This window comes from Tyto alba, unplaced genomic scaffold (genome assembly GCF_018691265.1).
Source record: "Tyto alba isolate M040663 unplaced genomic scaffold, T.alba_DEE_v4.0 Super-Scaffold_7, whole genome shotgun sequence".
Lineage (NCBI taxonomy): Eukaryota > Metazoa > Chordata > Aves > Strigiformes > Tytonidae > Tyto > Tyto alba.
This window is the reverse complement of record NW_024881328.1, coordinates 42,289,630-42,305,558: the sequence shown is the minus strand read 5'-3', so window position 1 is coordinate 42,305,558 and position 15,929 is coordinate 42,289,630. Positions and strand designations below refer to the sequence as shown.

Below are 15,929 nucleotides of genomic sequence, written 5' to 3'. Positions count from 1 at the left end.
GTCTCATCTCAAATGCACTGCTGTAAGAAATTAGTATCTTGAGATCTTACCCCAAATTCTCTTCTTTTTGCAAAGGTTCTATGCAGATTTCCACTCTGGCACCCAGCTTATAGTCACTGAAAACAAAACAAAGGTTCTATACATTTCCAGTCATATATTCCAAGTTCCTGAGTAGAAAAAAAATCACTCTCTTAGTCAAGTAGACATGTGCTTATCTGAAAAACCAAATCAAGAAGCTATTGGAACGAAAATGCAAAACCCAGAAAAGCACAAAAATGGCATTTAAAAATACCTCATATAAAGCTCAGCAAAATAAACATGATATGATCTACTTAGGCTCACACCTCACCCTTCCACAGCTCTCTAGTTCAAAAACATGCTTGGCAAAAAACTGAAGAAACCAGAAATGAGCTTTCTGCTGACGTTTGACTGAACTTATTTATTTCTCCAGCAACCCACCTCACAATCCAGTCAACAGTCAGTCTGTTGCAATGCTACTTGTGCGTTTAATAAGAAACCTACCTGAGGTGCTGCTTGTTGTTTCGTAAAAGCTTGCCTGGGCGCTTACTGTCCACTGTCCATGCTCTGAGAAACGAGGGCAGGGGGACGACCTGCTCCTGGAAGCAGGGTAAAGTCATAGCCTGAAAAAAAGTCAACGGTTTTTCAGTACTTTTAGCAGCCAGACTCCTTGGAAAAAAAGAAAACTAACTGATTAATTCTCAAGGCAATGCTGAAGCAATCGGAAATAGGGAAAGGTATTTAGATTTATACCACACAGCTGTTGCTTGTGACTTACAGGTAGTGGCTAGGATCAACATACTCGATTTTCAACCTCAACGCAAGTCGGATTTCACTCCCTCCCAACATTTCTCAACTTCACTTACATTTCAAAAGTACCAAATTTCTTTTTTTAACCAAAATTCAAACAACTGGGAGGGAATGAGGCTGACAATCGTTGCCCCAGTCTCTAGCCAAGTGCTGAGCAAGCTCCTTTAAGCCCTTATAAGGACACAACACTTTTTCCCATGCTAAGACAATTCTCCTTGTTCACAAGGTGCAAATGGTCAGTTTTTCATAGCAATAGTTTGGCAGAAACTGAAACTGAAGTCATACCCAAAAGACTAAGTGTTGGTATTGATCAGAATCAGGTGAGATATCCTTCTCTGTGCAGTTTAAGTAGAATAATCAACTGGCTAAACAACAAAGAGCTTTATGATAGGATTGTTTTATGTCTTTTTTGGGGTTTTGGGGTTGGATTTTTTGGTTGGGTTTTTGTTCGTTTGGGGTTTGGTGTTTTTTTTTTGTTTTTTTTTTTTGGCATTTGGTTTGGGGCTTTTTAGTGTATTAAAACATACTTTTATGGTTAAAAAAAGTGTAAAAAGGCACCTTAGTTTCTGGCCAAAGAAACTAAGCTATACCTTCCTGAATGACAAACATGACTTTCTGTGCATCAAAGGAATTCTTTATTCATTAGAGTCAACATACAAAAAAATAAAAAAAAAACAAAACAAAAAAAAAAACAACGTAGGAAACTGATACAGGAACAATGTGGAAATGGAAAGTGGCTTTTTAGGAAGTGCTTGTATGTGTGTGCTTCTCATGAAGCATTTCTACATTGTGAAATAAAGATAGGGCTGCAAGCCAAAGTTCCAGATGAAGTGCAACAAGGCTTTTGCAGGTCAGGACACATGACAGGTAGAATGGCAACTGCAGGGCACATACTAAGGAAGTATCTGAGCTACATGCTCCAACTGCCTCTTGGTACTTACCACTGAACATGGCATATAAGCAAATGCCATATCAGAACATACTGGAGACAAGGGAAAAGGAAATAAAAAATAGGTATTAATAGAGCTCAGTTAAGCACAGTGTTGCTGTACATTTCCAATACAGGAGAACTTCTAACCTGAATCTTCAGCTCTTCCAAAGAAGCTTCTCCTGCTATTTCTATACTGCCAGCATAACAAAGATCCATGTCTCTGTGGATGTGTTCTGGTGAATCTTTAGATGGGGGGAAGAGGGGAGGCAGAAGAAACAAACAACAGAAGAGTCAATATGACTTTATTGTCCTAAGAGGTAACTGCCACTTCAAGGTGAGATTTCACTTAAGAGAAGGGACCTGACCTCAATTTTTTTGGAGGGCAGTTCAAGAAACATAATATACAGTTCATAAAATACATTGTTAGTTGTCAAACAGGAAAAGTTCCAACTGATTACATACTGCAAATTTTGAAACTAAGACCAGTTATTCACATTTGTAAATAATATTAATTATTGGTTACGACTGACATAGAGAGCATGTTGCAAGGAAAGTGAAATCTGCTCTTATCTGTGCTACTGTAATCATCATGGGAAAAAATAAAACTCAGAAAAGGTTTGAGAGAAAGGAGAAAAATGCAAATAAACCTTCTAAAAGCAGAGAGGTCCTGCTCTGCAGCACAACTCAATAGCAAAGGAAGAATATAATTTGTCCTGTAGAAAGGAAAATCAGTTTGTTTCCCATTTGCCAATTCACAGTTGCCCCCACTTCATTTTCTTCTTGCTTCTCAACCCTCACTTGATTTTCCTACCCTAGCTGGTGATTTGACCTAAGAACAAACGCAGGTTTGTTACATACCGTATGTAATGTATTTTATGCTATATAAGATTTACTCATCAATCTTTTTACAGCTTCTCAAAAAGCAACATAGCTTGAAGTGAATTTAAATGAGATATTAGGAGTCTGGCGTTTGAAGCCAATAACCTCTAGGCTCATTGAGCAGATGTTTTACAGTTACTGCCGCTACCTTCACCTACGGAGAAGCCCTTTTACTTACTGACAAGTAAAGAGCCCCTGCTTCACAATTTAGTGGAGGTCCTACCCTTGACCAAATATAGCTAAGGAATATCATAACAGTACCATCCAGCATTCAGGGCCTTGTAAAAAATTGCATCAGTCTCCTAAGTGGCCACTTTCACCATAAACCTTCTGAAACTTGTACAGTCGCTCACAGGTTTCAGAAGGATTTTAAGGCTTTGGATTAAAATTTTGCTTTTGACACAAAGCCTGCAGCGCAGTCAGGCCTTTCAAAACCCGATCGAGCTCACCTCCTGCAGGAGACACCTGCAAAGCAGCCATCTTGCAGGTCATCCCATTCACTTGGTCTTGTGCATTCTCTCCGTATTTCTTATGACTGGAAGACTTGAACCACCAGATGGGTATTTTCAGGAAGCCCTGAAAAGTGAACAAAAAGTACGAGGTAGCTTATGTGTTTCAATGCAGACAATGAAAAATTTCACTTTCATCTCACAAAGAAGGAAAAGACTTGTTCAATTCTGAGCTTTTGTAAAGGTAACGGCATTCATCTAGGATCACACATCATCAACTCTCACTTCTTACTTTTACAGGGACAAGAGTGAAAAAAATCCAGCCTCATGCAGCTTAACCTCACCATCCTGGCTCAGCTGTCTCTGCATCTAACGTTACAGATGCCACTGAGTGACACTGCTGTCTGAAGATCTGGACACAGATACACCACCCTGCCAAAAGAAGCTGGGTTCATCTAAGGTCATCAACTACAATGCTGCTCTGCTGCTTCAGAAACTCTCACCTGCTCTGCATGGCCAGGAAGAGACACTAAGTTGAGACCTCTCTCCTTTCCTGAGCAGGAGAGGTTTGCTTTTCTTTCAGATGCAGCTCTGAGCTGGGATGTTAACACCCACTGCACTGCTGCCGTAAGCTCTTACATTTGTTCTCAGAAGAAAAATGTGGGATATTAAAAAAGATCCGTTTTTCCCTTATGGACCTTTCTTCACCATGGACTTCCTAAGATCCATGTAGCATTGGATCCAATCCCACTGGTGTTGCAAAGTCTTTTAGCCTTCCGTTTCAACTTGCAATGCCCTGGAGTTCAGGGGATAGAGCAGGGGTACAGACCCATGTTTTCCCATACCACTTGGATTTGCTCATTAAGACAGAAACTCTACTTCTTTCTCTCCTTCCCCTCCACAGCCATAGCTGGGGTCACAGTCTGATGAAAATGTGCCAGGGTGTGAAGACAGCCACAGATTTTGTCTGTACAGGGCAAAAATCTGCGCTTTACATAATCTATACAGGGTGCAAAGATCAGATGCTTTATGAACAACATTTGCAAAGAACTCCAGTATTTGCTGGATAAATGGGAAATCTATGTGCAGAAAAGCTTTGGCGTGAAAATCACAAAAGCATGATCTATGTGAAAACACAAGTTCACAGGGAAGGGGTTAATGGAAATGAAGACAGGCACACCACAGCTCTCAAACTAGACAGGACTGGAGCTAGTCCTATAATGTGCCTACGGGAATAATCAGCATCGGTGGCCTCCCGTAACTCCCCCTACAACCAGCCCTAGAAGATACCTCTTGGCAGCTTGCAACAGTTCAAAGTTTGTCCTAGGAACATGACCGATGCTATTTTTGAAGATGTTCACTTGCAAAGAATCCCTCTGGCAGGCTCCTTGCGTCACGCTGGCACCGCAGCCCCGAGGATGCCAGGCTCCCTCCTCCCCTCTCCCTCGGGGTTCGGCGCAGGAGAGGTGGCACCTCGCCACGCTCCGAGGGCAGGGCCGGGGAAGCAGGGCCCACGCAACACTTGGCAATCATCAAGTCTTTTAGGGAGCGCTGGGAGAAGCTCGCACAGGGTGGCTGAGCTTCCCTTTCCCACTTGCGGGATGCCTGGATGCTCTGCCCCATCTCGACTGCTGCTGGGCACGGGAGGCTGCACCACTTACAGGGAGTTGAGGTCACTGAGGACCCCTGACCCTCCTGGAACACTGCTGTCACCATCTCAACCAGGGAAACCCAAGGATGGAATGAGGAGGGGACTAGAGCCCAGGGTAACCAAGGAGACGTGGAAGGCAGTCCCTAGGCCCAAGGGCCATCAGAATGGTACTGGGGAGTGAACCCCAGGAAACGCGCCCTTAGCCCCCCCAACCCTCCTCCTTCTCCCACACTAAGGCATCTTTCAGGCCACAAGCCCTCCCCCAACTCCCCAAACCGCCATATTTGGCCACAGGAACGTCACAGTGGTGTGTTGTCACAAACAGCCTCACTGCCTTCCGTCCCGGGCCCTATAAATGCAGGGACCCCGGCAGTTGGCCAACAGTTCGTTGAGCTTCAAGGACCTCTCGTGCCAAGAATGCTTCGTACCAAGAGGTCGCGTAGTGGCAAGGCGGGTGGGTGCCCACCTTTGAGTCGGAGAGAAGAGAGATGGCTGCAGGAACCATGGAGGAAGAAGAGGAGGTTTCAGACAGGAGGCCCCATCAGCTGCGTGGTAGCAATGGCTGTGGCTCATGCGGCTGATGGTGTGGAGCCCATGGAGGTGGATCCACCCACAGACCGAGAAGAGCCGATGGAAGTGCAGCCACCCCCAGCACGGCTCCCCTGGCACCGCTACACCGTGCCAGGGCTCCGCTCCAGGACACCACGCCGACACCAGCGCAGGAGAACCCAGCCAGCACCCTACCCTCGGCCCAGCCACCCCGTGGGCTCACCCATCCCACCTCCCGGCAACCAGCAGTGATTTTTCTGATTGCTGCGGGCAGCGTGAGCCCTTCTCTCCCACTCCCCTACCCTCTCCCCGCCTGAAGGGGTGCCGTCTCCTCTGCCCTGAGCCCCAAGGGACCAGACGACCTGGCTGCTGCCCAGCTGCTGTGCCGAGGCGAGAGGAGTTGTCCCCCAGAGGGCCACCGAGGTCCCTGGGGCCTGGAGGTGGGGTTCCTTCACCTCGAGGACAAGGGTGGTTGAAGATGAAGCCAGACCCTCCACAGCGGTGCATGAGGAACAGCAACAGATCAGGCAAAGAAGTTAGAGAGACAGTTCCTGCCCTGGAGAAGCAGGAGACCACAGGTCTGCTAGGAAGAAGTGCTGGCCTTCAGCATTAAGGTCCCTTTCCAGCTGCCCCATTAGGAGTTCAAGACTGAGTACTGCCCGATTTTTAAAATCCCAGTAAAAAGAATAGGAAAGATGCTTTCTGCCGCTCTTATTTGGTACTCGGGCAACTGCACCTGGACTCCGCCGTCCCCTCCTGGTCTCCCCAGTCCAGGAAAGAAGACACTGGTGGGTGGGGGGTGGGCCCGGCCCAGGGCCCCGGGGGTGGCGAGGGGCCGGGCACGCGGCGCACGAGGGCGGGCTGGGGGAGCTGCCTCTGGTCACGGGGGCGGCGAGACCCTGGGGCGGGGGGGGCCCAGAGAAGCTGTGGCTGCCCCATCCCTGCAAGAGTTCAAGGTCGGGTTGGACGGGGCTTCGAGCACCCTGGTCTAGTGAAAGATCGGAACGAGCTGATCCCTAAAGGCCCCTTCCAACCCCAACCGTCCTGTCGTGCTGCTTGAGGCTTGCTAGCAAGGAATCCTTCCGTTTGGGTAACCACCGCTGACAGCAGGGTCTCCCAGCAGGGCCTGCCATTTTCAAAGGCCATCCTCAGCGCAAAGCTGAGCTGAAGGCAAACACTTCAGCTCCCCTATTTTCATCATTCTCTGAGGAAGCAGCAGCGTAAGAGCGGTGCCTTTGCAAGAGCTTCGTATGCTAGAAATACTGATTTCCTCCAGATCTGTTAACCTTAACACACTTCTAGGCAAAGAAGACGCAATGGGCAAACCTTATAGTACAGAAGTCGAAAGAAGAATGTAATATTGAGAATATTATAAATACTGATTTAAATCAAAAAACAGCCATGAAACTACAAAAAGCATTCATTATTCACCCTGGCTGACCAGAATTTTTCAACTGAAATATTTTTAAAGTAAGCAAGGGAAAAAAGTAGAAACAACGATCTTATTCAAGTCTCTAGACACTGCCAACTGACTAAAGAACACAAAGGCTCTTGTTTTACCTTTGGTGGAAGCTTTCCCTCAGTTATAACCAAAGTATCTCCTCTGCAAACATTAAGTTCCTTCAGAGTGGCGTTCTGTAGGAAGAGAAAGCACAGGGCACTTTAAATCTCTATGTTTGTGCGCTTTGTTTCCTAAAGTATATGCTGGTGGGGGTTTTTTAAGCTGTCCAAGGTGTTTTGCTTTTCCACCGGAGAGCACACCAATGTCCATTTAACACCCTCTCTTGGAGACAGCTTTGCAGCAGCACGCAAGTATTGCCCTGACAGGAGGGGGCTCTGCAGGAGCCCTTCCAGAGCACCCTGGCCGGCTGTGGATTTCCTCTGCGCCCCCGCAGCTGGCCAGCTGACACCTCACTGCCTGTCTGGATGTGTCTTTAAGGCATCGTGAGCCTAGACTTTAGGAAAAACTGCGTGGATATGGCTCAATCCTCGTCTCTGGAAGTAAGAGGCAGGCGCACAAATTTACATTTTAACCACAGGTATCCCAACGCTGTCTTCACAAGGCCCTGGGAAACCAAAACAGTGTCTGTACCAGCGTAGCGCACACAAAACACCACGGGTGCGCTGTAATGCAGCTCTCTTTGGGGAAAGTCTCTACAGAAAAACAGAGTAAATAAACTACCGCATGATTCAAGTCAAAAATAGGATCCTCTTACTTCCTGACTTAATGCTTCCCCTGCTTCATAGCACCAGTCAATCCTCCTCAAATGCCAGTTGTCACCTAGCAAAACACAGAAACATACATATGGAAAACTAAGTAGCCAGCAATGCTGTTTCAAAAAAACATCACAAAACTCTTAATAAGTGTTAAGGGGTTCTTTTGCTTGTTTTCTGTTTGTTTTTTAAACACAACTCTGAAGAATGAAGTACCACCTTCATGTCCTTCACCAGACCCTAGACACATTTTGCTGTTCAGAAAGGGTCTTCTCTTATTTGCATAAATGTCTCTTCCTCACCTACCCAATTAATTTCCCTGGTTTAAGAGGAAAGTGAAGGAATTGCCATGTCAATTTACCACTTAAATCAATGACAGGCTCATTAAAATGAAAACTGTATTCTAAGGAAAAATCCAACTTCCCCTCCCCCAAATGTCTAGCAGGAGACTTTACACCGGAGAAAACAAAAAGATGGTGTAGTCCAGGAACTGCAATACTTGAGATTTAGTACCTATATATAAAGCACATCAGGTACGGAAGGAACAAATACAACTGAACTTTTTAATTTGACCAAAACAAGTGATGAAAATGCACTTTATCCTTTGCAAGGTACAAAATTTGACTTTCATAACTAAAAACCCAAGCCCAGAAGAAATCTCATCAATAAATTCTGTGGGGAGAAAAACCCCACGTTGCAGTCTTTTTAAACAAGGACATCAAAATCCACTGAAGTCTGACATTTCTTTGAACGAGAGCAGCCAGACCACGAATCTCTACACAAGCCCAAATTCAATTGTTCAAAAATGGCAATATAAAATAAAGCAATAAAAACAGAACCATTGTTTCTTGGCAATAAACCTACACTACAGGGAAATGAAAAAGGTTAAGTTTATTTCAAGACATTATTAACTACTTCAACTCACACATACATGTACACGAGAGCACAATGTTTAATTTTCATTTGAGCTACTCAGTGTATATTGTGACAATAATGTCTTTCAGGTGAACTTTTATGTTTTTTTGAGCGTGGCTGAATTTGCAGCCATCACTACTTTGTAACACAAAGTCAGTATTCAATGGATGTTCAGAACAAAAGCTGGAAAACAATGTCACTCCAAGTCACTCATCTCCTCCTTTCTCCCCATCAGCACCAACAGAAAGAGATGTTCAGCCAGGAAATTCATGTCATGCTGGTGCTGTCTACCCTCTCTATCTTAATCCTCATGTAAAAGCTTAGTAACAACTAACTGCTACCACTCAGATCCCCACAAAATGGCCAAACTGTGATCTCATTTTAAATAACTCAGTTTTGCAAAGTGACCAAGAATTATTTTTTTACAGTTAATCACATGCGATGGTTCCCATTAGGACACAAAATCTTGTCAAAGCAGCCAAACAACTCCACCTGCACATGCAGCCAAGCAAATATTCTAGGAGCTGTGGATTTTGCAATATTTTGATTAAATAAAAAGCCTGAAAAGGGATTTTCAAAAGCAACTGCACAGCCAGCTTTTATCAGAGCAAGACTGCAAGTTTACAGTTCTCTCCTCTCCTCACATTACAGTGACACGTAGATCATTGTGACAAACTTACGACTTATATGCTTTAGGGTAGCAAGAGCTGTCTTAGAAATCTGGAAATCCCTTTTAAAAAAATCATTAAATAACAATACAATATAACTAACCTGATAATCCAGATTTTTCCAGCATTAAATTTAGACACTGAAAAAAGAAACATACGGTGAGACTTGTCTCAATGCATAGGTTGGGAAATACAAAGTTTTCAGCAAATTACACTAAGATTTCCTAACATAAAAACTGTCGTTGATTTCTGACCAATTCAAAAAAACCAATATAATTATACAGACATGGTGTATTTGAGCTATATATTAATACCTTTCAGGTATGAGGTTGTTTTCAGGCAAAAAATTTACTACATCAGGTGAGTCAGCTTTTACAAACTGTTAAAAAAATAAAAAATAATCTGGGCTGTCAGTTTGTTGCTTTACTTGAACAAATTCTGTCCCAGAGTTTGAAGATGCACCTTTTAGAAATCGAACCTGCAAACTTAACACTTTCCAGCCACTACCCGTCGGTGTTGGCACTCTGTGCCAGACGCCTGGACCGGCAGTACCACCAACTGCATCCTCCGCTCTGTGCCCAGCTCCTCCTGACTCCTCTCACTCCAACTCTGAGCATTCAGAGTTGGATGAACTACAAGAGAACCGTGGCAGGCTGTGCCATGACTGCCTATCTTGCTGGGGACTGCTGTACAGAAAAGGAGTGGCTAGCCATGCACGAAGCAGTCGGGCTATGTTCATTCTTGGGAAAAAGCAAGAATGTCTCTTTACTACTTGGTGAAAGATCGAGGCATTCTTCCCCGCTGACTTTTTGGAGTCAAAACACTCCCTTTGCCTCGGTGACTCCTGGTGACCTGAAGTGACGCAGGGGTATAAGGCAAAGTTCTCCAGGAGAAGAAGACCTGCCCCAGGCATGACAAAAGCTTTTAAAAGCAGCTAGACTTACCTCTTCGACAGAGGCAGTCTCTTCCACAACTATCTCCATCTCGGGGCTTGCATTTTGGTCACTCCCAACAATAAAATATAAGAAGAGCTAAAAAAGCAAGCATAAGCTATCAGAATACATATGTAAGTATGGAAATACTGTGAAATAACACCCCTTAAGCACAAAAGTACTAGCTATTGCAAGCTTGCCATCTAACAGCACTGAAACTACTTTAGGCTAAAGCAGACAATACAAGCAGGACAAACAGAGGAGCAGATGCAATGAAGTTATGGCCATCTGTAGAGCTTCATTAACCACCTTACATGTCTGCTGCTAATGAGAAATAAAACCTGCTAGCACTCTGATCCTTAGAAACATACAACTATTTTTTTCCTCTTGCATATTTACAACTTGTAGATATCCAGAGCAATAGCCCCCCTCTTCTTTATGCTCTCTGCAAAAGTATATGCACATCAGAGCACAGAAGTTGGACGACCACAAACAGACAAATGATAAATGATTTACCATTAGTCATATGAGCTATATTAACTGGTCATGTATATGCTTTTGGCCCTCTGCAACTGAGATAGAACAGTGTGAGCCTTCATGCGGATATGTACAATTCTCAGTGTCACCAAGCATGGTTTTTCCATGCCATTTACAACTATTACAAGAGTAAAAAGAGGACTAAAGGAAATACTGGGAAATGTAAACAAAGCATAGAAGCAGCATGAGATTCTCTTCAGTTTCAGCACTACTATACCTGAGTGGAAGTTGGAGCTTTCCCACGACACAGCCCTAGCAAGCTTCCCATTTTTAGTTCTGCTTCCTTGACAGTGTAATCCTCAGGCACTTCAGGGAGGACAAAAACATGAAGAACATCATAAGCTTCTGCTTCCTGAAAATATCCCTTCTATTATGCTGCTCTTTAGAGTAAGATAAAAATGTTCAGTGACATTTAGAGAACTTCACTTCCACAGTGTTGACATCAGATCTTAAGCCTCCTATGATGAGAGAAAAAGCAGTATTTGTATAAGGCTCCTCCCCACCACCCCATGTATACGGGGCGACAGAAGAATTTTGGTTGGAAGGGATCTTTGTGGGTTGGCTGGTCCAAACCTCTGCTCAAAGCAGAACCAGCTCTGAAGAAAGGCAAATTCAATCTGGGTTCTTCCCAGGCAAGCTGTGAATACCCATCCCTGGAGGTATCTCCCAGGACTCCCTGTCTATTGTTTGACCACTCCCAGTGCGAAATTCCTTTCCTCCCGACCATACCAGCTGGAATTCCCCTGCTGAAACTTGTGTCTGCTGCCTTTGATCTTTTCCAGGTGCTTCTCCGAGAAGAATCTGGCTCTCCCTTCTCTATAGGTCTGTGTTAAGGAGTTGAAGGTGGCAGTTACCTCTCCGCCCCTCAAGCCTCTACCTCTTCAGGCTGGAAAAACCCAGCTTCCCTCCTCTCTCATATGTTCCAGCTCCCAGACCATCCTTCCTGGGTGCTCTCCTCTGCACTTGCTCTAGTCTGCAAGGGCTCCTTTCTCATGCTGGGGAGCCCCCAAAATGGACACAATGCTCCAGCTGTTGTCTGACAAGCGTCAAACAGAGGGGAAGTAATCTCTCCTTGACTTCTTGGCTGTGTTTTACTAAGGCAATATATTAGCAAAATAGCAAAGACACAGCAAACGTTTCCCAGCAAGCACAAAGCTGAGCCCCACTCAGTTTCTCACCACTGCCCCAACAACAGCAAAAGTAAAGCTGGGGGGTGCTTTTCTGCTGAACACTGCCCATCAGGAACCCAGTTATCTAGCGACACGTGGTACTGCATGCTTATCTACATCGAAGAGAGGCTATGGCATAAACACTTCCCTCCACTCATAGAAGCAGAAATCCACACGTTATTCAGCATGCTTCACACATCAGACACAAGCTGCTTTCTCACAGTAAAGAGGAACCTAACAAGTGCTTCCACCATCACCACAGGACTCAAGTTTGCTGCTCAAATGGCTCTGAAATCCAGTCTTGTTCATCAATACTCTAACAAATACATGTAGTCCATTTTGTTTCAGGAAACAGAAGTTAGAAAGACATGGAGCTATGACTCTCCTTCCTGAAACATCTAGGACGCTGCTCTGTAAATGCATTAAATATGATTCAAACTAGATCCTTCAGAGACTTTTCAATTTATAAAATAAGTATGGGAAACAGAACTTTCTGTTAATTCCCACAGTCTTGAAGCACATGGCCAGTGGTCAAAAAACAACAGTAGGTATGCTAATCAGGTTAACTCATTATGGATGGAAGTAATAAACTCAAGCTGAACATTTAAATTAAACCTCTAGCTTTGTATTGGTACTGTTAATAAACAGTAAAACTGGAAAATAAACACCACACAACTGTTTCAGTTAAGCCTGGAAATTAGTGGAGTTACATGTGTGTGCTTCTCTCAGGAAAGGACAAAGGGAAGCTTAAACTCTCCCAATTGAACCTCTTACAGAGTTTGATTAAATAAATAAATTTACCTGGAGAAAGAAGTTTCCCATTTCCGCTAACAGGTCTAAGACAGCTGTCACTTGCTGTAACAAAAAGGGCAGGAAAGAGATAGATGTATTAAGGAATTCAAATAAGAAGAAATTTGGCTCAGAAGCTTAGACAGGTAACATATTTATGATTAATGACAACCACAGGTTTACCTTAGAAGCCTCCCTCTGGAGGTATTACATCAAAAGTACAATTAGAGAGAGATTCCTAGAGACTGTGTGAACAGTCTTAGTTTTTATCCTTCCAGTGAAAGATTACTTTCTCTTTGAAGCCAGCTGTTAGCCACAGTAAAATACTACAGAACTCACCAAGTGCTTCCAAAGTTAAAGGCATCAACAAAAGCTTTAAAAAAATAAAACTGGAGTGTCTTAAAGCGAATAAAATAATAAAAAAAAAATCTTCAATTCTTAGTGTAATACTTTAGTAAAATGACGATTATTCCTATTCAAACAGCTTCTCAAAAATAAGAGCTTCATAAAATATATTTTAATCGAGACTTACACTGATTTTTTTTTTAAAGCTAGGAAAAAATAATAATTGTATTCAAAATTAGATAAATTTTAAGCCTTTTGCACCCTCTTTCTTCCCCAAAACTCCTAACAGCAATGGATCTTCTGTTTTGAATACACTGATACAAAAAGCAGGAAGCCAGCCAGCAAATTCTAACATCAGATCTAAAAGTACAGCAGCTGAAGACTTACCTAGTTCCTCCTCTAGCTGAAGCTCCCGTATTGCTTTCATTTTGATATCTGACATCACCTAGAAGAAAGCGGTATTAACACCTCTAATACAGAATGCCAGTAAGACACCTGCTGTTCAAATGCCAGTCCGCAAAAGGCAACCTTCACTTGAAAGGCAGCCTAGTTATTCCTGTTAACCCTACACACAGCTGAGAAAACATTTCTTTAATATTATCATATCAAATATATAGAATAAATGGATTGATATCACAACGCATTTGTGGAAATTTTCCTCGAAAACAGTATTCCAAAGAAAAGACTGTGATATTTAACTTCTGGATTTATCAAAAGACTAATATTTCAGAAATAGCAATTTTGTGACCGAAACTAGCTACTACTACATATTTTCAGTAAGAGGAAATAATTTAAAAGACAGAAGAGGAACCAGAGAAGCCCACCCCTTGGGGAAAACCTGCATTTTTTCTTATCCTATGTTGAAAGCGAGAAATAATACTTTCCTTCTCTTTTAGCTTTTGTCTACTGACATAGTCTCACCAAACATACATTTACAGGATGGTCGAAAAAGAAAACTGTTTCACACTAAAACACACTGATGTAGACAGTGCTGGTTTACATTACCCACATTACAGTTTTATTACACAGCAGTCGAAGTATTCCAGTAATGGTAACTCCAAGTTGCACACTATTTTCACCACAGAAAAACTTCAGCCCTGAGGCTAAATTCACTCCTTATTAATTGGCCCAAGGGCACTGGCCAAGCTCTTCAGGGAAACAACCTGTGTTATATCCCTGAACAATCAGACTCCTTACCGTTTCGACTGTGGCAGTAATTTTAACATGTTGCTCTTCATCTTCTGTTCTGCAGAAGTTTTTAACTTGGAGCCAGCTAATGTCGTGTGTAAAAGCAGTCAAATTGCCACTCGACACGTTCACAAAGCTGTAAAAATTGGCAGTGCAATGGTGGTCAAAGACAGAAAAACTACACGCTGTCTGGGCTAAATTGCTACATACCAAAGCCCTCAAATAAACAGGTAATTCCTGGGTCATTAATAATGATGACATATCACAGAATAAGAGTCAGAGGCCTCAGGCAGCACCCAAACACCTCTGGGCTGGTTACTGAATAAACCATGAACTATGTTTTGGTAACTGGCTTTCAAGGGGACTTGAGCTTCTGAAGGCACTTCAGAGTCTAAGTCACTTTCTGAGGCTGGATTTAAGGTTTCTGGAAAAAATACTGTAAAAGCATACCTAGTCATAACTAAAATTTGAGATTTTATCTGTCTCTCTGCTACTGTATATAAACACAGAAACAGTTCTTGGTGAAGAGCCCTCTCACTGCTTGATTTAATCTCAATTTTTCAGTACTGTTTCAACTAGGAAGTCAGAATTTATGTAACAAGCACATATGCATGTGTCTGAAAATGGGAACCTAACCTCAGGGCTATACACTGAGAAATTAAATGAGACCAGAAATTTTCCTCTGGCAACTTCAGATTCAACTGGGAGATTCAGCAAAGCTGCATACTCTTCTGATACTCCTCTGTTCTCTCATCCCATCAAGTCCCTCAGAAATTCAGGTTATGACAAAGATGTGCCAGCACAGTAGGCACAAGTCATCCTCACTAGGTGTTTTCCTTTACAAGTGTAAGTCCAAGGATGTGACCGCATCTGCACCTCAAGAGCAGAGAATCATCCAATAGTTGATAAGTACCTGATCTCCAAAATTTAAGATTATCTTGAATTAAAAAGCTCAAAGTGACAATTAGTTAGGAGAATATATATAGCTAGCATAATTTTAACTAAACAGATTTTGTCAAAATTGCTTTTTTGTCTAATTATACTTGTAATCAAAACGGTTACCTCTGGTCATGGCTGTCTAAGACTAGTACTGAGCACCCATCTGTCAGGCCAACGCTTTTGACTGTTTCCTTCATATCTTCTTCAAGAAAAACCTCCCAGTTCTTGGCTTCTTTATCTGGTCCTGAGCCATTCTTTAGAATAATTCCTCCTAACGGTGCTAAGGCTCTGCGCAGATCACCCAGTTTTGTGCTGCATGAAAAGACGTGCTGCGATTCTGTGAAATGCTGACCCTTCCCTCCTTCATTATACTCTGCTAAACGAAGAATGTTTACGACCACAGGTTCATGATCAGGGCCTGTCATCACCTTTGTACCACCGACCTGAAGTAAGGAATGCAAGACTTATGCAGTGGTGATCAAGAAAATACAGAAAAGACTGGACAGCAATAAATGACAACAATAAAATTGAGACAAAAAGAGGGACACTCCTTCCTCATTAGAAATAAACCACCTTGGACAAAATGCGTACTTGAACAAACAATTAGAGTAACTCAAAGGTGTTAGGAAGAGAAAGCATAATGCTAAGGTCTGTTTCAAGTCTGCTTGTATAGTAAATATATAGATGTATAGTAAAATATTTTGGTAACAGTAGCAGGAAAACCAGAGGACGCTTGGTCACCGTCAGATAAAGAATAGAAGAATTTAATCCCTTGGGATATTAAAGAACTACCCAAAAGTGTGACTGAGGCAGATCAAGAGAGTTAAGATTTTAAAATTTGGCCTTTCTGATATTCAACCTAGGCAAAGAACATAGTTCCTTGCCAAAGACAATTTAATCATACAGGAAGCTAGAGCAGTGAAGACCATACCAAAAAGTACAACCA

General features: G+C 43.0%; 1 protein-coding gene across 4 annotated transcripts in view; it reads right to left on the bottom strand.

Moving 5' to 3' along the window:
• Window positions 1–15,929, bottom strand: part of USP40 (ubiquitin specific peptidase 40) — a 41,107-nt gene that overhangs the window by 4,739 nt on the left and 20,439 nt on the right. The window contains exons 16-28 of one of the 4 annotated variants that reach the window (XM_042784114.1): window positions 15,107–15,426; window positions 14,054–14,180; window positions 13,244–13,301; window positions 12,524–12,577; window positions 10,771–10,859; window positions 10,029–10,115; window positions 9,188–9,224; window positions 7,504–7,568; window positions 6,848–6,922; window positions 3,088–3,214; window positions 1,907–2,001; window positions 523–641; window positions 51–116 (exon numbers count right to left, since the gene is read on the bottom strand). In XM_042784114.1, the coding sequence (XP_042640048.1) occupies window positions 51–116; window positions 523–641; window positions 1,907–2,001; window positions 3,088–3,214; window positions 6,848–6,922; window positions 7,504–7,568; window positions 9,188–9,224; window positions 10,029–10,115; window positions 10,771–10,859; window positions 12,524–12,577; window positions 13,244–13,301; window positions 14,054–14,180; window positions 15,107–15,426 (1,319 nt within the window). Of the gene's footprint in view, window positions 1–50; window positions 117–522; window positions 642–1,769; window positions 1,811–1,906; window positions 2,002–3,087; window positions 3,215–6,847; window positions 6,923–7,503; window positions 7,569–9,187; window positions 9,225–10,028; window positions 10,116–10,770; window positions 10,860–12,523; window positions 12,578–13,243; window positions 13,302–14,053; window positions 14,181–15,106; window positions 15,427–15,929 lie in introns of those variants that run through there. The other 3 variants (XM_042784116.1, XM_042784117.1, XM_042784115.1) reach the window with 3 other exon arrangements.